Genomic DNA, 23,706 nt, shown 5'->3' on the forward strand with positions numbered 1-23,706 from the left:
TCTGCTATGACATCTCATGTAAGCGATAAATACATGCTTCAGCAGTATTGGCCTGAGCAGAAGGCATGCTACACAGGGATTAGAAAAGTTCGCCTATGAGAGCTGAATGGGTTAATCGAAAATAAGATGGTTCCTGGAAATCTTACAGGAATCAAGTTGATGCCACCTGTACAAGGCACTCGTGTGGCTCTAGGAATCCGATCCCTTGTTTAACTGACAGACGTACAGTCACTGAATATCACGTGGCCTTCTGTAATGTCGGTTTTAACAGACATTCAGTCACATTAGTAGCTGCGGGAGGATGGAGAAACTGCCACACCCTTATTAAGGTCACAGCCCTCTGCCTTACTTTGCTCCGCTACTAACTCTCCAGAGGATGGAGGACGAGCTGGAGCAGTTTCACTGCGTAGAGGGTGAGGCAGGGAATGTTAGAGAGCCGAGGAAGGTAAACAGTCTTCTCCTTTACCCCCATTCCAAAATAGGCCCTGCCTCTCCCTCTGCACTGGATACTCCACAGCTTCAGTAGAGTAGTCAAGACACTGGCACACTGATTACAGCATGCCAGTCACAACACCAACACATATAGATTTTAAAATGATGTATGGCAGTTTTTGCTCACTTCACAGTACTAAATAGAGCAAAGTGTATGGGTAGTGAAGGCTTGGATGTTAGTCCAACTAGTGACATGATGTATGGCAGTTTTTGCTCACTTCACAGTACTAAATAGAGCAAAGTGTTTGGGTAGCGAAGGCTGGGATGTTAGTCCAACTAGTGACAGAGTAAATCCCCACCCAGTGTCTTTAAATCATTGTCGCTTTTCATGGTGGCCAATTATTGATAACCCTACCTCTCTATACAATTACTGTTCATATCCTTCAAGGATTCTGCTGCATGTAGCTAGTAGTAGGACATGTACAAAACTGTTAACATGGACACTGCGATTTCCCGAATGACCCGCCTGAGCCCAAAGGCCGCAACTATGTGTTGGGCTTCACAACTCACCTGGGGACAGTTCTGTGTGATGGCCTTAGCTTCAAGATTGCCACATGGTCTGGAATATCAGTGCCAGAACTGGATGTGTTATGGTACAATGGTAAAACCAAAATCTAGCAAAATCCCAACACAAATGTATGTCCGCTTCTTCATAATAGCAGAGTGACATGTCACGTTCAACACACTGTCAGTCCTGTGTTTTTTTAGCCAGCAGCACTTTGCATACTGGAATTCTGCAAGTCTCATAATACAAAGTGCTTTAGGACAGCTTTTTAAAATGTATATGACCATGTTCCATTTGGATTATATACATTCCAATAAAAGCGTTGAGAACAAAAAAAACAACAAAAAATTGCACAAACAAAATCAAAGGTTAACTGTTTTGTAGTTCTTTAATATCATCAATACATTGTTGCACAAATCAAAACCAATGACATCACATAATGCACAGAAGCACAAACAATGAGGATACAAATCTGTGGAATGCTTCCTTCCCCAGCCCAATACGTGTGCAGGAAGGAGTATGCCGGGAAAGAACATCCAATCATAAACAATGATCTACTCCACGTTCACCATGAGCTTTGGTCCACCCTCCAAAAAAACGGAACATTTGAACATAATTCCTTTACAGACAACATGGCTTCTCATAGTAGGTTTAAAATATTGCAAGTTTAGTGATTTGATGTGCATTTATTTCAGTGGACGAGGGGTGCCTGCTTGAGCGAGATGAGGACCGAGCGCATTCGGGATACATCCTTGGACTGCTTACTAGATTTGGGGTTAAAGTCACAGAGCCGAGCAACGCGTTCCCACTCAGTACCTGGAGTGGTTTCTTCAACTTCGCTCACAAAAGCTTCTTCGGCCGCCCTAAAAACCAACACATCACAAAGTTGATGTTATTTTTTTTCTTCATACAGATGAAATGCATACAAATTTAGTTATTAACTGGGAAAGAACAAGACCACATGCATGCAACTTATTGTTCAAAAGTCATAATTTAAAGTGTTTTATTGCAAGAAAAGACCATTGGACCAAGGTACACTTAAGTCTATACAGATCAAATTCCTTCTTGTGAATCGAGAGTCTGACGAAAGCTAAATAATGTAAAAAGCAAAGTAGGTTGTCCTTAAAAAGTTTGTTGCCTTAAGTAGCAGCTCCTCAGCTTAGCACCGATTTCACACAGACCAAGAAGAAAAAGTTCGAACTTTTCTATTACTCTTACATTTGAAGCACATTTCACACATCATACAAGATCTGAAGAGCACTCCAGGAAATTTAGCATAGTCTTAAATTTCCCGGGAACATTCCACTGTGCAGCATTTATGGAAGTAGATTTCTCACCAGGTCCCTACAACACTGGCAATTTCCAAATTTGTAAGTGCACCTTGTGAAAGCATACATACTCAGATTCTATCAACGAGCGAAAGGATTTTTCATTTTCAAATGGCATTTATTTTGCACACAAGTTCAGATACAGCAGTGGGAAATGCAGCCAGAGACCCATCTAGCAACAGCTGCCTTAGCCGCTGCTTGACCAACAGATCACTCCATCCAAAATTAACAGTTAACATGAAGAATGCAGAACCCTACTTCTATACAAATACATTTTTTTACATATGCCAGACATCTCATAAGCCAATAATGTGTGCAGGATTGGAAAGCACATTGAAAGGAAGATCTCATTTAAACGGAACTCGATCAAAACCTTGGAAATAAAAGTGGCATGAGCCCTCAGAATGGTTATGCGTTCATGGGACACGGTGGATGGCAGAGACAAACATACAGCCTTAAGTTCAATCATGTGCTCAGTCAAGATTACGACAACAAAGAAGGTCAAGGTCATTTTTATGAGAGAGAAGCTTAAAATTGCAGGTGGCCTTGCGTTAAAAAGGTTTACCCATCAATCTTGCCAGGACCAGGGTAAGAGCCCAGGGGACCACAGGCTGCCTAACTATGGGAAGTAGGTAGATCAAGGCCGCAGAGGTCTTGTGACCTCATCAGTACCCAAGAAATATTACCTATATCCTGTTTTGGTAATGTACAAGGGGTGCTTAATCCGCTATGTAGTTATCCATTTGCACGCCAGATTCAGCTGGCTGTTGGGAAAAGGACATGAGATCGTTCACCAAGCAAATAAGTGGGTTAAAATTCTTTGGCAATCGCCAAAAAGAGGTATTTTAGCCACTTGCTACTCTACTGTACTCTTGTCGTGTACTTCATGGCAGCTGCCAGGACATCCAGGTTCTCCAAGTAGGAGCAAAGAGAAAAAAGAACAGTTCAAGGACCAGACATTCTAGATCAGCAGTGCATGGGAGAAATGAACAACAATCTCCCTCTACATGGACAGGAGTGAGAGAATATTCTGAAAACAGATCAAGAATCATATTTAGCAGCCAAGCTGGTACAACCAAAATGAAAGAGCACCTGGTGCCATGCCTGAATTTCATCAGTACTAGCAGAATTAGAGTAGAAAGATGAAAGAAGTTTATTCTTTAATGAAACATGAGGCCAACAGGGGACCAATACCTATTTTTGATGTGTACAGGTAATAATGACTGAGCAGACCTTAAAGACAGAATTGAGAACTTCATGCGGAACGTGGGGGCACCAGCTGAGGCAGTCTGCTTTCTGGTTTTCGAGCCCAGTGATGAGGGAAAGCAAAATGAAATATACCCTGAAGATGGCCCATTCCAGAGTACAAGCACAGCCATTGTTATTTTAGCATTTAGAAGACAGTGGTAATTCCAGTCCAGGTCATCACAACTCAGAAAAAAATTGCCTACTATAGGTCTAGCACATTTATGTGAAAGGACAAATCCAGTCTCTCCACAAGGTACTGATTGACGGATATACTCAATGGAGCCCCGCCATTAGAATGCAAGTAGGGACTCACCACCTCAGAGTTGGAAAAAAAGGATGGTTCAACTGGGACTGGCTTTCAGGCAACTGATCGCAGTGTTGTGCCAGTTTGAGTTTCAGAGAATGTGTGCGGAGCTTGGTATGTGGTAACAATCCATAACTGTTGCCTAGGAAAGGTCCATGGTCTAACTGATGATCAATAACCTTTCTGGAGAATAAAGGCCCTTGCAAGCCCCAAGTAAAGGGTCCACATGAACTGAATCCCCTGAGGGTGTCAGTGAGCCTTTTTTGAAGTTCACATAGAACTAAAGATCGAAAAAAGGGCCCGGGCCAGGCAGGAATTCTGACAACCCCACAGATAATGCTCTGATAAGGGAATAGTTCAGGTAGGGGCAGCAACGGACTTTCTGAAGCTGCTGAAAGGTATTAACTCTCACCAGGATATTGGTAAAGAACCAGGAAATCATGTTCTATCCAGCACCTAGAAGTGCTGGTTTGAAACTCTGAAGCAGAGGTACTTTTCTTTGTTCATGCACAAAGGGTATGTTGAATGAAGCACCATGCCTGATCACAAAAGACAGCAGGTTATTGTTCTGGGTACCTGCCAGCAGCAACTGTATTCATTCTGTGGTGAACTGCAACTTTGCCTTTTGGCTTTTCTCCCACAGTTGAGAAAGCAGGTGTTATTCCTACTAGCTCTATCCTGTCCCGGCAACATATCAGATGCCCCCTGATGACTAGAGTTTGGTAAGTCATTTACCATTAATTCACAATATAAAACATCAAGGTAGAAAAAGATCTCATTAATTAAATGTAACTCCAAAAGTAGTTTGGAAGAGAGGGTGGGAGTTCCAAACACCACATGGTCCTGTAAAATGTAGTGTCTTACACCCCGAGGGTGTGTAACTGACCAGCTATTTATATTGAGATAAACAAATAAGTCACCTTTAGGGTCCCAGTTCAATCTTGTTGACAAACTTGGGTTTGAATGAGGTTTAACCAACAAGCTAGGACAACCTTTAAAACATACTGTTGCTGGGTCACCTCATGTGGGAGGTATAATTCAATTAGAATGGCATTTTATTGCTTAACTGGATAACAAAAACAAGTGTATCAATATCAAATTTAATGCCCATATGTATGGACTAGTTCTTAAGCTTCCAGTTTACAATTTGTGTTCTACACACAGTGGTATTCTACTGTGCAGCCTGTGTGGAATGCAGGACAGTTGAAGGCTGATAGGTGGATATGTGGGCAGGCCAGGTTCCTTCAATAAACGTTTAGTATTACTTGTCGATTAAGATAAAAAAACAACACTACAGATTAATGAAAAGTTGCTTTGTGATGTGGTTTCGAAGTATGAAGCCAGTGTACAATTGCAAACTTGAAATCAGAAAGAAACTAGGTATCTGAACTAAAGGAGTGGGATTATTTACAGTGACCATCTGAAATTAATTTAAGAATGAGCTCAGGTTACGGGATTTTTGGCAGTAGAATACTACGCATGTTGCCTGTTGTGCTCGAGCCATCACACACCACTGTGCATAAAGTGCGAGTCAGCAAAGAGCCTGGAGTGTGTCAGTCGCCAAGTGAACAGCAGTTAGCGAGGACAGAACACACAGACAAAATACACTCTGGGCCAAGTGATCAAGGGTGAAGGATGAGACCAGGCGTAGTCGCCATTTTGTAATGGTGGTCAAGCTATCATCTGTGTTCAGAAGCAATAGGTCCACTGTGTTCAATTCGACACTTTGAGGCTAGTGTAAATAGGGTTACAAATTGGATTATTGCGCTCACCAGCCGTGGGAATGAGGTGGATTTGAAGATGAAAGTTCTGCTGCTCATACTGTTTTTTCAGTGTGGTGAAGAACAGATTATAGACTAGTCCAGACTGGTCTGGTGAAGAGTGGGCTCAGAGCTATTTGTTATATTAAAGAGTGAACAAAGCATCATCCTTAACCATCCCCAAGTATTCTTAACAAAACCCGGAGAACCATCCATGAGGTAGCCAGAGTGGATAAATACATTTTGATTTACATTCAAACAGATGAGAACAACTTGCTCTCAGTAAAGAGGAAACATTGTTTTGCCTTGGTAGGCCGATAAGTAGGAGAACTACAAGCAGTTTCCTAAGAAGAGTAGAGCTAGAGATAAAAAATATGTTCTACAGTGCTATTACAGACGTGGACAACAACCTTGCAACAAAAGTGTGCAAAGGATTAACTAGTTTTTCCACAGGGAACAGAAAAGGAATCATCTTTTTGATGACAAAGTTTCCACTTAAAAAAAATTAGCTGCTCTTTGTAAATGTGCTACATTGCACAAGTTCATAAGAGATCAAGTGGTAATGCATGCATATAATAAAGTCATAGAATAAAGACTATAGATAAACGAGGACTTAAAATGTGGCTACTTTTCACAAGCCAGAAAAGTTGGGGAGTTGTGCTAACATGATTAAATAAGAAATCAGTGAGTTGGATAGTGAAGTGGTAGGGAAAGGATATTTTAAAAACAAGGAAAATAGCACTTAGTGAAAGTGTTGGGTGGCAAAAGAAGGTAACCGTGGTAAGGATCCCCGATGTCATATGTGGGACAATAACCATTGGGCCTAGAGTAATCATGTCCAGCATCGAAACTAAGGTGGGAGAATTGTGTTGTAATAGGCCATTTTCTAAAGCATGCAAAAGGAAGGAATCTACCATTAAGCATATAGACGCATAAGTGAAACCAACTTCTAGTGATGAAGAGCCTACTAAAAGTAACGTTTTAACGTTAAAGGACAATATTAGTCTGCATAGTCACAAGCAGTGTAGGGAAAAAAACAAAAACCTTTTGCTATACAAAAATCGGGGGTGTAGGCTTCCAAGTAGCAGCAGATTCTACTTCACCATACATCACTGTGGTGAGGGAGGCTTGAAAAAGGGAAAGTGTAGGGAAAATGGGTGGTAAAGTCTTTGAGTACGACAACCCGGAAGGGAACAGCGCTACCTAATAAAATGTTAAAATATAGGAACCTAGTGCTCAGATTCAACAATATAAAACAGTAGGCAAACTGTTTGCCGCTAAGACCATCTGTGTTGGGTTGTTTCGAAAAGCGGACTCTACATATAGTTTTAGAACCAAAGAATACTGAGCAGGTTATTATAGTCGATGAGGGGGAGACAATATGTAGTAGCATGTTGAAGAAAGTTTTGATGAAGTTTAAAGGTAACAATGGTCAATTAAATTGTTTGGGGTACAGAATTATACTAAATGATAATGCTTGCTTTGAAATTCACAAGGTATTCAAATTTTACGGTAGGAAGAAGCACAAAAAGAGCTGGAAAAAACGGTCTTTATTTCAATAAACATGCAATGGCATCAGATTGTTTATCCCATTTGGTAACTGCACCGTGGGCCAATAGGATAATAAGGTTGTTAGGATTTCTGCAATCCTAATATTATGGGGGATAGGTTTTCTTTTCTGAATATTGGGGAAATGATGGCCATTGTTAAGAGGGCAAGTTGGTTTTCACAGTGGAACTATCGACCACCACATTCCGTTAGAGAAAGAAAGACAAATACGCAAAGCCTTCATCACTGCAGATGAGCATTTCCAATTTAAGTGAATGCTATTTGGGTTGACATCCATGGTGCCTATAAAGTTTAAGTGTTCAATAGTTTGAGAAGAGAAAAGAGAATAAAAAAAAAATCAGTATCATATTATTTAAAGGAAAGAGAGAGGGCCCAATTGGGGGTTGGAAAAGGTTTAGGTAATTGTAGAAAAGCATGGATTAGTACCTGACTGTGCTGAAGATAAATTTTGTAAAAATAAGTTATTTATTTGGGGCATGAAATAATTCGTAAAAGGGTAAAACCAAAAATCCAGTAAGGTCGTTGTACTTAAATTTTCCAGCACCTCGAAGTATAGTTAGGTAATTCTGTGTGTTAACCAAATTTTTATGCAAAATATCAATCTACATTTGGCAACAAAACATTTCACCTGAGGCAGACATTGAAAATTAAGGTTAAATTAAAATGGTCAGAGCAATACCAGAGTGCTCATATTAAATAGATGATTGTGGGAGGAGGGGGGAGAGGGGGGGATGGGGCGAGGGTAAAACAATTTACCTTTTAATGCAACCACAAAACACTGACTTAACTTTTGACCACATAGGATATGCTAATGGCAATCCTAGAATTGGAAGGCTGCATCTGCATGTCCAAAATTATGCGTACAAAGTTATTTGTCTGGAGAAAGAACAATGTGATAGCCGATTTCTTATCGGGGTTAGAAACATCAATGGATGAAAGTAGGATTGCCTCTTGGAATTACTGTCTTGTAGTGATAGCGGGTTACCAGCTATTAAGAAGCAGAAATGGTTATGTGAATTGGTGCTCGAGGGTGATAGATTACATGGTTCAGGGTTGGCATAAAAAGGAAGCGGTAGAGGTTGAGTTAATTCTGTTCTGAGAGGTCTGAGCTAGCAGTGCATGACAAGATTATGAAAAGGGGATAAAAAATTAATACCCCTAGCATTCTACAAGAGAAATTTATTTTACAGTTCCACAACGGCCACTTAGGTATTGTTAAAACTAAACAAGGTGAGATAGACATTTACTTATGGATCGAATGTGTATTACAATAATTTATTGTGCTGGAGTGTATCACATGCATGGTTGCCGATAGAATTCTAAAAAACTTAACTAAATGTAGCTGCCTCTAATGTGTGAATATGAGAGGTGAGATGACTGGAATAGTGTCGAACAAGTTACTTACCTTCGGTAACGCCTTATTTGGTATAGACTATCTAGCGGCAGATTGCTTACCTTGGAATTCTCTCCCAGCGTCAGCCTGGATCCGGAATTATTTTAGTGAGCAGTACCTCTGTGTGCCAGTAGGTGGCGTGGTCTTTTTGCAACTTTCCACGCAAGGAGCGCAGACCCACAAAGAACACTGACCATTGGCGAGGAAAACTAGGACACTGAAAGGATGATAGCCCTGTCCCTACAAATCCGTTCGCAGAGCAGGGAGGAATGGTGGGTAGGTAAAGCATCTGCAGCTAGATAGTGTCTACCAGATAAGTTGTTACCGAAGGTAAGTAATTTGTTCATCTGAAAGAGACTTCTAGCCATAGATCCCTTACCTTAGAAAAGATACCCAAGGAATACCATCCCAGGAGGAGGGTCTGCTGACAAATTTCATGCGAGGAAGTCCTGCAGGACCGAACGGGCAAAATGCTCATCTCCAAGGACCGGACAGTCCAGACAGTAGCTTTGTGAACGTGTGCAAGGAGGCAGATGTCCAGTACTAGAAATGCGTGTGCTAATGCAGTGGACGCAGCCTTTGTGGATCTGCATGTTCACTCCCCTAGAGCAAAGGTTGCTTCTTAGCCAATGCGTAAAACATCTTGATACAAGCACAATCCATCTAGAGATGGTTCGCTTCTGCACAGCCTGTCCTTTCTTCACTTCAACATACCCCACGAAGAGTGGGTCATTCACCACGAACTCATGTACAGTCAAGGTAGAACGACCGTCGCTCTTTTTGGGTCCAGCTGGTGATGTCGCTCCTCTTCCTTGGAGGCATGTGGAGGGCCTAAAACGTAGGAGTGATGGATTGGCCTATGTGAAATGGAGTGAACACTTTAAGTACAAAGGAAGCTCTCGTACAAAGCACCAGTTTGTCTGGGTAGACGAAGTAGGGTGGTTTGGATGATAAAGCCTGAAGCTCACTGACCCTCCGAGCAGATATAGCCATGGGAAAGGCCATGTTGATAGTAAGTGGGCAATTGTGCAACGGCTCACAAAGAGCGCACATAAGAAAATTGAGGACAAGCTTAAGGTCCCACTGAGCCATAATCAAAGGGGAAGGTGGAAAGAAATATTGCAAACCTTTCAAGAACCTATTAACAATATGGGATTAGAAGAGGATTGGCTGGTCAGGCAACCGAAAAGGCAGAAATAGCAGAAAGATAGCCCTTTAGAGTGCCCAGAGCAGAGCAATGCTGGGCAAGATAAAGGATAAAAACAAGAACCTGAGAAAGGGGGGCAGAAAGGGTATCGATCTGTCCTTCTGTACACCATGCCGCAAATTTTCTATGATGGCAGGCATAGCCAGTCTTGGTGAAAGGACGCCTGGCTGCCAAGATAATGTTACAGACTTCAGGAGGAAGGTAGAAAGCTGGCAACTGTCAGCACTTAATCGACGCAAGAAGGCGAAGAGTTGACAGGTTTGGGTGGAGGACCCTCCCCTGCTGCTACAACAGAAGATCCTCTCGAAGGGGCAGCCTGATGGAAGGACCGATGACCATGCTCAACAGCTCAGGATAGCAAACTCTTTGTGCCCAGTCCAGAGCCACAAGGATGACTTGAGCCTGGTCATTCCTGATCTTCTTGGGAACTCTGAGCAAGAGTGGCATGTGTGGAAAGGCGTACAGGAGGCTTGAGCTTCACTAAAAACAAAAAGTATCTCTAATCAAGAGCCACCTTGGAAACTCCAGCAAGCAGAACTGCTGACAATACACGTTCTTGGCAGTGGCGAACAGATTTAACCAAGGTTCTCTCTCACTGCTGAAAGAGACCTTGCACCACCTCTGGAAGGAGACACCGTCCGTCATCCGCGAGGCCTCTTCGGCTGAGTTTGTCATCCTTTTTTGTGCTTGGACATTTCTGTATCTGAGAGAAGGTTGCACCCATGAGGCTTGCTATTTTTGTGAGTGACGTTATACTACTTCTATTGTCAACAACATACCTCTGAACAGTAACCCACGCAGGTAGAGAAGTTTAAAAAGCAGTTGGGTTTCTGGAGGCTCTGCACTCCGAGAGCCCACCAAATGCTGAACCCCCAGAGAGATGTCCGGACGTTCCAGCCAGGTCCAGAGATGAAGAGCTTCGGGACAAAGGATCCACAACCCCACCCGAACTATCTGTTGCAGTACCACATGGTGGTGGTGGTGTCTGAACACCTGCACTAGCCTTCTATTGCTTTCAATGCCAATCGGATCGCTTAGAGCTCCAACAGGCTGAAGTGGAGCCAATATTCTGCCTGCAGCCAGAGTCTTCTGATCTCCACCTCTCCCAGATGGCCGACCCATTCCAGGAACAGCTCATCTGTCACTACTGTCAGATCTGGTTGGGGAAGGGAGATGTGTCTGCTGCTAACCCAATCACGGTCCATAAGCCACCACTACAGGTCTTTCCCAGTTCGCTCCGATATCCGGACCATGTCGGAGAGATTCCCCTGATGCTGCGCCCACTGGAACTTCAGGTCCCATTGCAGAGCCTGCATATGCCAGCGGGCATGTTTTACCAGCAGGATGCTGGAGGCTATGAGGTCAGCAGCCTCAGAGTCAGTCTCACCACAATCCAGGATAGAGGCTGAAACATCAGTATCATAGTCGGAATATCCTGGACTCACCGTTCGGGAGGATAAGCTCTGATGAAAGACTATCTCAGAGGGAGTCGGGTGTTACTTCGGCATGTTGATAGTGAACCCCAGGAAGTGCAGCAGGCAGTCCGTAGTCTGGAGGTGGGAGATGACAGTCTAGAGCGAGCCCACCTTCAAAAAGTGGGTTTTTAGATAGGGGAAGACTGGCACCCTTGATCTCTGCAGAGGAGTATGGCAAACTAAAAAGCACGTGACCCGTACAGTATTACCAGTGGACATGCAGAACAAGGATATTACAGTATGCGTCCTGCAAGTCTAACGCTATCATCCAGTCTACCGGATCAAAGGCAGGCAGTACCTGAACTAGTGTGGGCATTTTGAACTGAACCTTCTTGAGCAAGAAATTGAGAGGGCGCGGGGTTAGGATAGGAAGAAAGCATCCGTTCTTCTCGGCCACCGGAAAATAGCTTGAATAACAACCACTACCTAGTTCTGGGGGGCACTCTCTTTATGGGTCCCTTGGCGAAGAGAGCCGTCACTTCCTGGCAGAGAAGAGATGGGTCCTCCTTTGTCAGCCTGTCACAAATTGGTGGCATGGGGATCAGGGTAGTCAAGAAGCGGAGGGAGTTGCCTCTTTGGATGATCTGCAAAACCCACCAGTACAATGTTATGGACCGCCAGTGGGACTGGTGATGGCAAATCCTGCAGCACACAGGGTATCAAGATGGCAGATTAGGAGGAATTAGAGGCTGTACTGAACTGACTGCTGGTTGCCTGTCGGTACCACGCTCTCAGCCACAGAGTCTGAGAAGAGTGCAGTGGCTTGGGTGGGGTGGGGGGGGGGGGGGGGGGGGGGGGATTATAGACTAAGCTGGAAACCGGTTTCGTAGCCATTAGAGGCAGATTGGGAGAGGTGTGGGGCCATGGAAAGGCCCAAGGAACCACCCATTGCCCTGCTCTCCTTACAGCGCTCCAGTGCTGAATCCGCCTCGTCTCCGAAGAGGGCATGTTCATAAGCAATGCTTGAACATCCCCAAAAAAGTCAGTCGTCCTCAACCAGGGATAGTGTTATAAAGCCACTGTCAATTAAACTACTCTGCCCAGTGAGCAGGTTGTGTCTTGTCCACATCATATTATGAACTTAGCTGAGTCCCTCCCGTCGCCAACAGCCTGGGAGAGTAAGGCCTGGACCTCGTTCAGGGCTGTTGGCAGAACCTGGGCAACTGTATCACACCGAGCATGTGATTCGCAGCTCAAATCCACGCTGTCTTTATGGACTGCAGTGCCAGGCTTGTGGAAGAAAACATCTTCTGTAGGGTATCTTAGCCTCTTGAATTCCCGACCTGGTGGTGAGGTTCGGATAATGCCAGGATTTAAGTGGGGAACGGAGACTTGCAACACCAAGCTTTCTGAGGTGGGGTATTGTGTGAGGAAGTGTGGGTCCCTAGGAGCAGGGTGGTGACCCTGGTCAATCGCCCTGTTCACAGGAGCCGCTGAGCTGTGCTTAAACCAAGTACAAGCAGGGCGTCAGTAAGAGTCTCATTGAAAGGGAGAAGCCGTTCTGATGGGGACTGTCCTGGCTAAAGCACTTCTGTCAAGACATTTGTCTTGACTCCCACCAAGGGCAAGCTGAGGTCCAGGACCTCAGCCGCCCTTGTCACCACCATTGTGAAGGGCACTCACTCCTATTTAGCCACTGTAGGGGTTGAAGGCATGCCAGTATCTGAAGGGTCCAGCCCACTGGCTTCACCTATATCCTCACACCAGTCCAAGGTGTCATAAGGCTGGCATTCCTCAAGGTCCAGTGGGATCGCCCATTCCTCCCAGAGTCCTAGCTCATAAGAATAGGGCTCAGGATCTGGCCTGAAAGACATGGCTCCAAATGGCGCTGGAGTCAGACGATGCCCCTCCGGTTCAGGTATTAAAATGGAGACTATGTCACTGGTGGCACTGCCCATGAAAGGTGGAGGTGGCACAACTAGCACTGGTCCAGATCCAGGAAAGGATCCTAGGAGCCTGGTCGGAGCTACCGGGCCTGATATAGAAGGGGCCCCTGACAAACCCCCGGGGTCTGAAGGCGCACTAGAGGTAACGGGTCACCTAAATATGAGGTGCATGACCTCACAGTATTCTCTTAGCTAATCATGGGTCGCTTCAGCTCCCGGATACTCAGGGAGGCTCGTAGACGGCTCAGGCGCTGGCTCAACCACAGAGCCAGGCCTTGAATGTGGACGCTCCCTCGTCTCGTCGCCAATGGACGTGGAGAAGTCGAAGATCTCTTCGACGACTACTTCTTATGCTGGTGTGACTTACTTGAGTGGCCCAACGACTTTGAATGCTAAGAGGATCCTGGGCTCCTTAACTGCTCCCAGGACCTTCCTCTTGACCGGGACCACTATTACCGTAGCGTCACACGTCGAACCACCAAGAGCTCGAGGGATCTCTTCCTCGAGGCCTTCAGTTTCATGGTTCGGCAATCAGCGCAGGCCTTAGGGTCATGGTCAAGGCACTCGGGGAATACAAAGTGAAATCCGTCACCTATCTCTGACAGGCGCTGCAGGGCTTTTAGGCAGCCTTCCTTGATGACATCCTGCCACACCAGGAGGAAAACCCTCAAAAAGACTTTGAAAAAAGTTTCATTAAAAAAGGACTAATTTTCTCTGGATCTGCACTGACCGGCATGGAAAGAAAAGAACCAACATCAGCGCGTTTGGGTGGTGCCTATATAGGCACCCTGTGCACGTCACTTTTGGTGTGGACACCGCCATGAGGAGCGGTACGATGCCACCTACTGGCATGCAGGGGTACTGCCCACAAAAACATTTACGGACCCAGTTTGATGCCTGGGGATAAACCTACGGTAAGGATCTGTGGCTAGAAATCTATCAGATGCTATTGACATTATGAGTAGACCGGGGCATAATTTCAATTACAATAGAGTAATCGGGAGTAAATTCGGTAATTCCACATTAGTCTTTGACACAGTATTACTGATTGCGCGATTATCCCTGCTTGTGTAATTAAAAGTAATTAGGGACACAATCCTACCTCAAGAGTACATTTAGCAAGCACCAGGAGCCACCCGAACTTGCTTTTTGTGTTCTGCTGCATTTTGCACAATTCTTTACTGCTAAGTCTATCCTCGTGTCCATGTTGAACTGAAGGGTGCATTTTGAATTAAGAAAATTGTGCTAAAATGGAGTAAGTTGGGGGAAAATCCTACCTTTAGAGCACATTTAGCGGGTGCGAGCAGATATTTTAGCTCGCAATTCATTCGCTGCTGCATTTAGCACAATTTATCTCCATTTTGGACACAGGAGGTATTTGTGTGCTAGGAAATAGCGTTAAACGCAGAATTACTCTAGCAGAATTTCATGGAATCTTGCGAATTCTTATCTAATTCCGCACGATACACCCATCTCCAATTATGCCCCTACATGGCCAGTGGTGCAAATAGTAAACAAAGCTCATACAGATGTTCTTTTGAATTTTTGGGACAATTTCTTTCTGAGTGAAGGAGTACCTACACTTGTACCCCGTGACAATGAAGTATAGTTCCCATCCCATAAGGACAAGATGATTTTGGACAGAGTTGGGATTAAACACTGGATTACATCATTGTACAATCCCAGTGGGAACTAAAAGGTTGAAAGACTCAGCAGAGGTGTGAAAGGTGCCATCCAGGTAGCAATTGCTGGAAACACTAATTGGGAGTTAAACGTTATGGTCATTTCGTACAACTACCAATAATACCACAACACTCACTGCTTTTGAAATCCTAAAAGGGAGGAGTCCGTGGTCAATGTGTAATCCAGTGTGCTTAGTAAAGTCCGTAGGAAAGCAGTGATCTCCAGAGATGCAGAATATTATTAAGAAGATCCTGGTTGGGTACAAAGAAGATCTTAATTTCTTGAAAGGTACAAGAAAGGTAGCGTTACATGAGGGAAAATAGGTAAAAGTGAGGAGGACAGACAAGGTACCTAAAGGTGAAAATAGGTTTTATGAATCTCAAGAGTTATATATAACTCAGTAAAGTGGAGCCAAGGGAATATGTGGCATTTAAGTCGAGTTACCTTTCTTAGCAAACCAGGTGTATTTAAGGAGAATACAGGTAGAATGTTTGATTATGAGAAAGATGTAAGGGACAAGTGAGTAAACCAAGATGGGAGTGGTGTTTGTGGTGAAGCATGTGCAGATCAGGTTTTGAAAGACTGATATACCATTAATTTAAGAGAGGAGGTGGTATGTTGAGGAAGTAGATTAAATATGTTATGAGATCAAAAAGCAATATCTAGAGAAATTTGCAAAGAATGGCTGGTGGTTTTAGATGAAGCATATTTATAAAGGTTTTGGGTCAATGAAGGAGGCTAGAGTTGGTAGAAGAGTCAGACTTCCAAACTGGTTGGAAGACTATCAATGTGAGTTCTAGTGTCATTGAACTCTGTGGATATTATCATGCTGAATTTGGTGAGATATCCTGCAAGCGGGAAGTTTCATTTTCATTTTTAGATTGAATTGATTGCTAATTGTATTTGCTAGTATGTGATTTAATTGCTATTGTCAGTTTATTTTTACAGTAATAATATCACTTTAATAGTTTTTGTGCATTTTAAGTCCACCATTATCCTTTATGTCTCTCATTATTCCACAGAATAGATTTCAGAGTATATTTTGTGAAATTGTTTGTAGTTATTGTTTATTCTTTGGGTCTGAAGATCTTTAAGGTTGTATTCTTGGGCTATTCTACCTTAAACCTTCACCACTAATGTTACTGTTCCACACATGCAGCAGGATCCTATTATGCACACTGTGTGGAATGTGGGATATTTGTAGGCAGGCAAGCGTCTGCAGGGGTAGCCATGGCTGCTTTAACTAAACTGAGTATTACCGGAGGTCTGATGATTTTTGAAGTACCAACGTGTTGATAGAAAGAGCAACACTGCACCATGACTTGAAGATACTAGATTAAGAGCATATCAAAATTAGTACAATACTGTTCTACTACATTGGGCAATAAATTAATTCTTTGACTGGCATCTAAAGTCCCAGTTTCTAGTTACCTATAACATCCTCTTGAGGTATGCATTTCAGGCAACTAACACAAAAAAATGAAATCTACAGCTTTTACTTGTGGAGGGTTCTTCCCGCTGAAATTTGATGTAGGTCCCTCTACATGGAATGGAATAGCATTTATAGAGCGCATGGCTACCCGGAGGCATCCCAGCGCTAGCACCAACAGTAGAGGGGAGGGGGGGAAACAGAAACTAAGGAAAGAGATAAGTTTTTATTTGTTTCCGAAAGGACATATGATATGGGGTGGTACGCAGATAGAAAGGCAGAGCATTACAGAGTTTAGAGGCATTGTAAGAAAAGAGCCTACCACCACTTCTGGATCTCTTAATCATAGGGACCTCAATCAGATACAAGCCATCTGACCTGAGTTTACGCTTGGCTTTGTATGGGCAAATCATAGTGGAAATTGATGACTGACCAAGTCCCTGCATTATTTTGTGCACTAAACATAGGGACTTGAATTTAATTTGTTCCTGAACAGGAAGCCAGTGGAGGGCTCGAAGGGCCGGTTCTGCTGACAGTATTAGGAACTCCGAATAGGAGTCTCGCTGCACTATTCTGTACAGATTGTAGTTTGATTTCTGAGAGGAGGCGCCCAAATACAGGGCGTTCCCATAATCTAACCTAGAAAGAATTAATGACTGAATCATTACTTCCTTAGCTATGGATGGGAGAAGAGGTAAGACCTTTTGGGCCATTCTAAGTAGGCCATAGCAGAGGGCTGCTGTTTTCCTAGCTTGCATTCTGAGGCTAAGGTCCTGGTCCAGTCATACCCCCAGACTCTTTATTTCTGATTTAGGAATAGGGGCTGGGCCCATACATGATGGCCATAGCTGGCTGGGATTGTAGTGAAGGGAGTTACCCAAAATCATAATCTCGTTTTTTTCTCCGTTGAGCCTAAGTTGGGAGTCATCCATCCAGTTTGAGATATTTTCAAGCAGGAGTGGATGGTGTGGAATTCTTGATTAGTTTGGGTAAGTCCGACCACTAGCTGGGTATCATCAGCATAAGTAATAATTCGGATTCTGTAGGGTTCTATTTTGGCTGCCAAGGGAGACATATACACGTTAAATAACGTCGGGCTAAGTGAGGAACCCTGAGGCACCCCGTTCGGCAGATGTATGGATTTGGAAACCATGTTATCATTGAAAACTTGGAAAGTCCTATCCTCCAAAAAGGAGGATAACCACTGAAGTGCTGTGCCTCTGATATCAATATTCCTGAGTCGCCAGATCAAAGTCAGGTGGTTCACCGTATCAAAGGTGGCGCTCAGGTCAAGGAGTACAATGGCTGCTGATCCTCCAGAGTCCAGGATACATGGCAAATTACAAATTAAACCAGATATTCCACCTGAATAACACTATTATTCTGCATGGCTGCTTTTTCACTGGTAAAGAAGCAGGGACAACGCAAGGGCCCCAACATAGCCCCTAGGAGGCTAAATCAAATTATTATATCTTAAGGCGAAGATACATCATAAATATGTGGGATTGTGTTCTGAGCTCAAGCCCTTTTAGAATCTCATTCTCTAATGCCACCAAAGCTAGAAAAAATGGTCAATCTCAGGAAATCCATAAGGTGAAATTTTGTACTACTGAACGTCATGGACCAATATGTAACATCCAAAGTACAGAACATTTCTAAACTTTTTAAACAGGTAAGGATACACAAGAGCTCAAGATGTTGAGAGTCATTCAACAGTCTCAGAACAGTGATATTAATCCTCATTCTTAATTTCAGAAGGTGAATTGCAGGAAAAGCCCTTTCATCTCAGGGGGTCTATATTTAGTTCATAATACCTGGGGTGAACACATATCCTTTTGAAGATTGTGATTAAACTGAGGTGGGTTAAGAATCGCACCGCAAGGCAGGGAAATGGAAAAGCACTTCCCAACCAATTATTCATCAGTTCCGTCTATGAAGGAGGTATTTAAACAGTATGGGGATAGCCAAGCAATTTCGACTTGGTGAATGATGACCACATTGAAATAAAATAGTGTGGAATTCAAAATAAAATTATTTAAATGGAAGAAGGATGTTCAGGTGAAAGGGTACAATGTGCTATTACACCAAATATTGCTAATACCAATGTTTACAAGACCAGTGGGTTTGGAGGAGACATTTTAACCCGTAGAGGACAGGAGATCCATGTGCTATTACGTATGCACCGTTATGTAATAGCTCTGGAACAGTCTCCTTTACTGACAAAAAGGTCTGAGACGAATTTATGGATAGAAATGGAATCTAGGAAGTTGATGTTTGACAGCTACTAATGATAATAAACTTAAAATGAATTACAAAATTGAAACCCAAACACTTTTTATGTAAATTAAGGGGCCTACACTGCACAAGTTATTGTAAGGCATTTCCCTACCCCGGTCTTCTCAAAAACCATAAATTAATTTATTCACAACTTGGAATTTGATCTTGGAAACAAAAACCAATTAACTGTGACCACCAGATAATCATAAACCTGAAATTCCAATCCTCATTCATATTTCATGCTACAATGAGATACTATAGTCCCTAGGTTAGTCCTGCACTCACACAATGTGCACCTATACAACATTGGTAAAAAGACACAAAAATAAAGCACCCTGCCTTTGTGCTTCGCACAACAGGTGAAAGCTAGAAATGCAAAACAATAGAGGTAAACTACTAGTGAATAATAGGCAAAAGGCTCTAATTTGGTATCTCAAAATATCTACTGCTGCACTATAGTTGCTAAACTGGTGATGAAATTGCTGTAGCTAGTACTACTGTGCGCTGTGAATGCTTACTGTTCTAAAGCTTCCTTCAAAAAACTGGACAAGAAGCCATGCATAAAGTTCAAAATGTTTATGCTGCAGTGCAGCATCCTAGCTGGCCAGGAAGGGCATTGAGAAGGCCAGTAAGAATTTGCCAAAAGACATGCACACCATTTCCTTCATACTAGATAATTTGATCAAGAACTTTATTACACATGTTTAAGCAGCAGTTAGCCACAGTTACTGAATCCAGAAGGTGGATAAACATATTGGTTGAAGCAGGTTAATCTAAAATTAAGCTCCAGTGGCAACAGCTACTGGAAAAATTTACAGCTATAGCAAATTTGGTACTTTTGAATAAAGTGTTGGTTCTCAATAAGACTGTCTTTATGAGCTGCCAAATACAGTTCTTTGTAAGAAAAAGCTTGAATTAGTACCCCAAATCATCTTGCTGTGGACACAGTGACAAAAAGCATTTCCCATGCCAAGAGGCCAAGGATGCAAGATGCCATAATCAATAATAGTCTTGCAGATTAATGCGGCAAGGACTGCAATAGAATACCTCTAGAGATCAGGATATATGGGTGAAAACAGAGCCTTTTCCAGCCTCTTAAGATAGGCAGTAATAGCTGAAAAATAATATTTGCAGCAGTCTGCAAGATTCCAGAGCTCTCTAGAAGCCATAAACGAAGCAAAAAGGCAAAAGCAATGTCATTTGCTCTTACAAAGTAGTGTAGTGGAAGTACTCCTAGTTGCACACAAAACTTCTAGTTCTGGCAAGTTTATTTTCTCCTAAACAAGGCTATCCAGGTCCCCGTCTGCAGGGAGACATGGAGAAACTAGTCCCAAATAGAACATGGCCACAGTTTTGTCCATCAGAATGTTGAGACAATGCCGTGTGAAAAGGAACAATTACTTTAATCACACAAATACTACTTTCAAATCCAGATATATCCACAGTGGTGGATACCGAAAGCAAGCGTTGCCTGCCATTGAGCTTTCATCATGATCTGGGTGGCTGAAAGAATTGACCTTTGGGAAGGTTGGATTGTTTAAGCTACCAGTGAAGGGAACTCACACTATTTGCTATGTACTTTGACTGTAGCTTCTGTATTTGGCCCCCAACATAGAGCTAAATGGTAAATCCTCAACCAGGAGTGAGTTATTGTTTCTCTCTCTATTTTATCTACTCTCTTGAGGAAGGGTAGGACATTCCAAGACATGTCAACTAGATCTCTATTAAAATGCAGTCTTTTGGCAAGGAACAAAATGGCTCTTCTTGAAGTTTATGACTAAGGCTTTCACAGGGTGTGGCGTATGAAGCATAGACTTTAGGAAGCTTCCTTCATTGTTCTTAGTGGCCCCCTGTCAAAGAAAGGTTGTAAGTACACATCCCACAGATGTACATAGGAACCCAGTACAGAAAACACCTCCATGAATACCCTTGTTCTTGTTACAGAGTTGAATCTGAATGTGCTGCAATGGTAGAGTTGCTCTATGCCTGACCACAGGTATTAATGATGCTGCGTTTTGATGGGCCTTTAAGCATCTTGAAGTTAGTCAGTGCTAGTCAGTCCCATTATTGGGGCTGTTGAATCAACCAAATAACTGGCCATGAAGTTAGAAGAGTTCAGTTACATTAGCCACTGAGTGGCATTATGGAAGCTCTGTTTCGCGGATAGACCCATGCTTTATAGAAGTGCTTTATAATTTATAAAGCACTTCTATATAATGATATTTTTTGCTGGTTCACTAAAATGTTTGCTTCTTTAGAAATCAATGACAAAAGCAAAGTAGTCAAATCTTTACCCTTGTCTAATGCTAATATGACGCTGAGGCACTGCAGTATGGTTTCTGATCATCACAAGTTGTTTATCTTTCTTTGGAAAAGTGTAGTGTCAAGAGCTCTGAATTATTTCTGGTTCAGACTGTTGTTGGCTCCATACTGTAATTCACTGGTTCCTAACAACCTGCTCTGAAACTAACTGGTCCACAGCATTAGCGCTTGCACATAGCTGACGGACCAGCTCAGAAAATAAGCCTGGGCTGTGCAGCTAAAAGGAAAAATTAAATCTAGAGGCTGCACTATTCTTTCACCGATTTAGGCAGTACCATACAGGAAGGTTTTCAGAATTAGATTTGGCACCGACTACAGGCAAAGGTATTAATATTAAGAGACCAACTACCCTGCTATGGAGAGCTGGAAATGACAACTCTCTCTCTCCTGCAAGATCACTTCACTGCCCATGCTCTGCAGTGGACATTCTACTTTATAAGCGATATAACATGACTAGTGTCCAATCAAATGCTAGTAAAGGAGATCAGCATAAGGGGAGGGGCCAAAGACATTCTTCTCTATACCGCTTTTTTAATGCCTTCATTTGTAATTGCATGGGATTAAGCATCGGCTAAAGCAGTCTCTAGGTCGACTTAAAAAGGTGATTTCTTTGAAGGCCCTGTTCTGGGATCTGCTTCTTAACTGAGAACATATGGAAATGCGCAGGGAGCTTGAGATGCATGAGCTGGATGTGGTGTGTGGGTGCATGAAGTTGTGAAGTTTGCACCGGACACCCACAGAAATGGTTTATAAAGTGATCACGTAATTTTTAATACTCAAGAACTGAATCCACCCAAGCTGGGCCAGTAATTAACTCACTGGAGAGTAGGGGATTAAGATGACCAGAAATAACTTGAATGAGATTTGCTTCAGTAAAAAGGATGTTGCTACTCTGCACTACATATTTTGCAATGGCCTTTCAGTTTCTTAGTATCTTCTTTTCCTAAAAAGTCACGTTCACACTTTGCATTTAACACATTTGCCATAAAGTGGGTTTATTTTTTTTTGTGCTCATTTCTGATAGCCGTTCATAGAGCTCACGCTGGTCTGTTCATGAATATGTGATCACAGGATTAACAGGCTCAATACAAATTAGCACAATCAGCAGTACAGAAACAGAAGCAAACTGTATTGAGGTACTTTTTCTGAGACTGAAAACCAACACACACATACATAAGGAGTAAGTGACATTGCTTTGCTTCAAAGGGTGGGAGACGACCACAATTTGTACTATAAAATGGGGCGCTTGGAAGTCACAGATCACAACATTAATGGCTTGTTTAGTACTTATTGAAGCCAGTTTAGTAAAACCTAATAAAATGCCTGTGCTATGGACTGTGTATTTTATTTTCTGATGGAGAAAGCTTATTCTTTTTTTGTACTCAATTTGATTTGGAGCTAAACATTTTTTTAGAAGATGAAATTTAATCAATCCATATACCTAGAAGAATCTCCTTTAATTCTTGTGTCAGCCAATTTGAGGGAGAGTTGTCGCGGGTAGGAAAACACCTTAAGCAAGCATGGAACTGAAATATTGTACTATTTAATCGGAAGAACAGCAGAAACGGGGAAAATGAAAGCAATGAGGATGGCTCTTGCATGAAGGGGTGTGGGGCACAGCTTGACAGACAGGATTATGATGAGCATTTGACAACGCCACTGGAGACAACAGGTCACTGCAACAACACTGCTATTAAATTCATGGGACAGACAGTGCAAGGGGGCAGTGAGAAGATTTTACTTAACTGTTCTAGGCTGTAGCAAGGATGATTTATGTTTGTGCTTAAAGGTGAGGAAGAAAAGAAACAAGGAAAGAGTTTAAGTCAGATACAGAAAATGAAAAATGAGCTTAATGCAGATGACAAGCTGAAAGCATGCACTAGTCGATCAGTCTACATTCAGGGAACATGCTGGCAAGATTTGTTGCAATGGTAGCACTACGTAGGCTTTCTGTTTGCAACTCTGCTCGATGTTGGGTGTCAGCATTGGGGTGCCCATAAACTGCCAAAAGGCATCACAATCTGCCTTGCCCATCAGCAGCCAAATTAAGCATTTCAAAATAAATAGCACAACATCGAAGAGACCAGTATTTACATTTTTTTAAAACCTCCACTCAATAAACCATTCCCCAAAAAGGCAAGAACTGTTCAAAAATGTTAGCTACCACATGGCAACCAGTTTTCTGCTCTCACCATACACTCAATTATTCTGCAAATGCTTCATCCGTGAAACAAAGCCTACGAAGGGGGAGGGGGAAATAAGTGACCAGAAAACAATGGAAAGCAATTGCATAAGTGTTACCTAGTAACTGCTGTCTTTGTAGTATTGGAAAACTGAGAAATTTGGTGTTATTCATATGAAAATGTGTTAAAAATTCTCTCTCTTTCAGTTTCAAATAAGAGAGCTACAACTCCTGAAGCTTACATCAAAGTTTTTCTTTTCCGCTTTAGGTCCTATGAATATGTCAATGTACATTTGAAAATCAAGTATGCTTCATTGCCCTGATTTCTGTGGCTTCACAGCAACTTTGTCAATTTCCTACACTTTTTTTTTGGGAAACACAAGAATATATTTTGTACTTCTCCTTTGCTGAATATTCAGGAGATAACAAAATTGCAGGATGATGATAAAAGAGCAGATCTGAGGTACAATTGTTGCAATTCTAATGTATGTTAAGTGCGCAAAACAATAAGTAAAGTAGAACTAATAGAAAAACACATCCAGCAAAATTAAAATAAACCCACGCCTCTTTCCTAACTGCACAATTAAAGCTGTGCCCAAAATCATCCACACTCCCTTCTCATCCAACACCCACAAGCCTAGAGGTT

General features: G+C 42.6%; 1 protein-coding gene across 3 annotated transcripts in view; it reads right to left on the reverse strand.

Annotated features, from left to right (window-relative positions):
- Nucleotides 1-1,366: 1,366 nt before the first annotated feature.
- The window catches only part of CLTA (clathrin light chain A), a 94,810-nt gene continuing 72,470 nt past the window's right edge, over nucleotides 1,367-23,706 (reverse strand). For 2 of the 3 annotated variants that reach the window (XM_085641109.1, XM_085641108.1), the window contains one exon: nucleotides 1,367-1,860. In XM_085641109.1, coding sequence (XP_085497235.1) covers nucleotides 1,689-1,860 — 172 coding nt within the window. In that variant the 3' untranslated portion in view covers nucleotides 1,367-1,688. Of the gene's footprint in view, nucleotides 1,861-22,624; nucleotides 22,661-23,706 lie in introns of all 3 variants that reach the window. The other variant, XM_085641107.1, reaches the window with a different exon arrangement.

Source organism: Triturus cristatus, chromosome 2_2 (assembly GCF_964204655.1).
Source record: "Triturus cristatus chromosome 2_2, aTriCri1.1, whole genome shotgun sequence".
NCBI classification, from domain to species: Eukaryota; Metazoa; Chordata; class Amphibia; order Caudata; family Salamandridae; genus Triturus; species Triturus cristatus.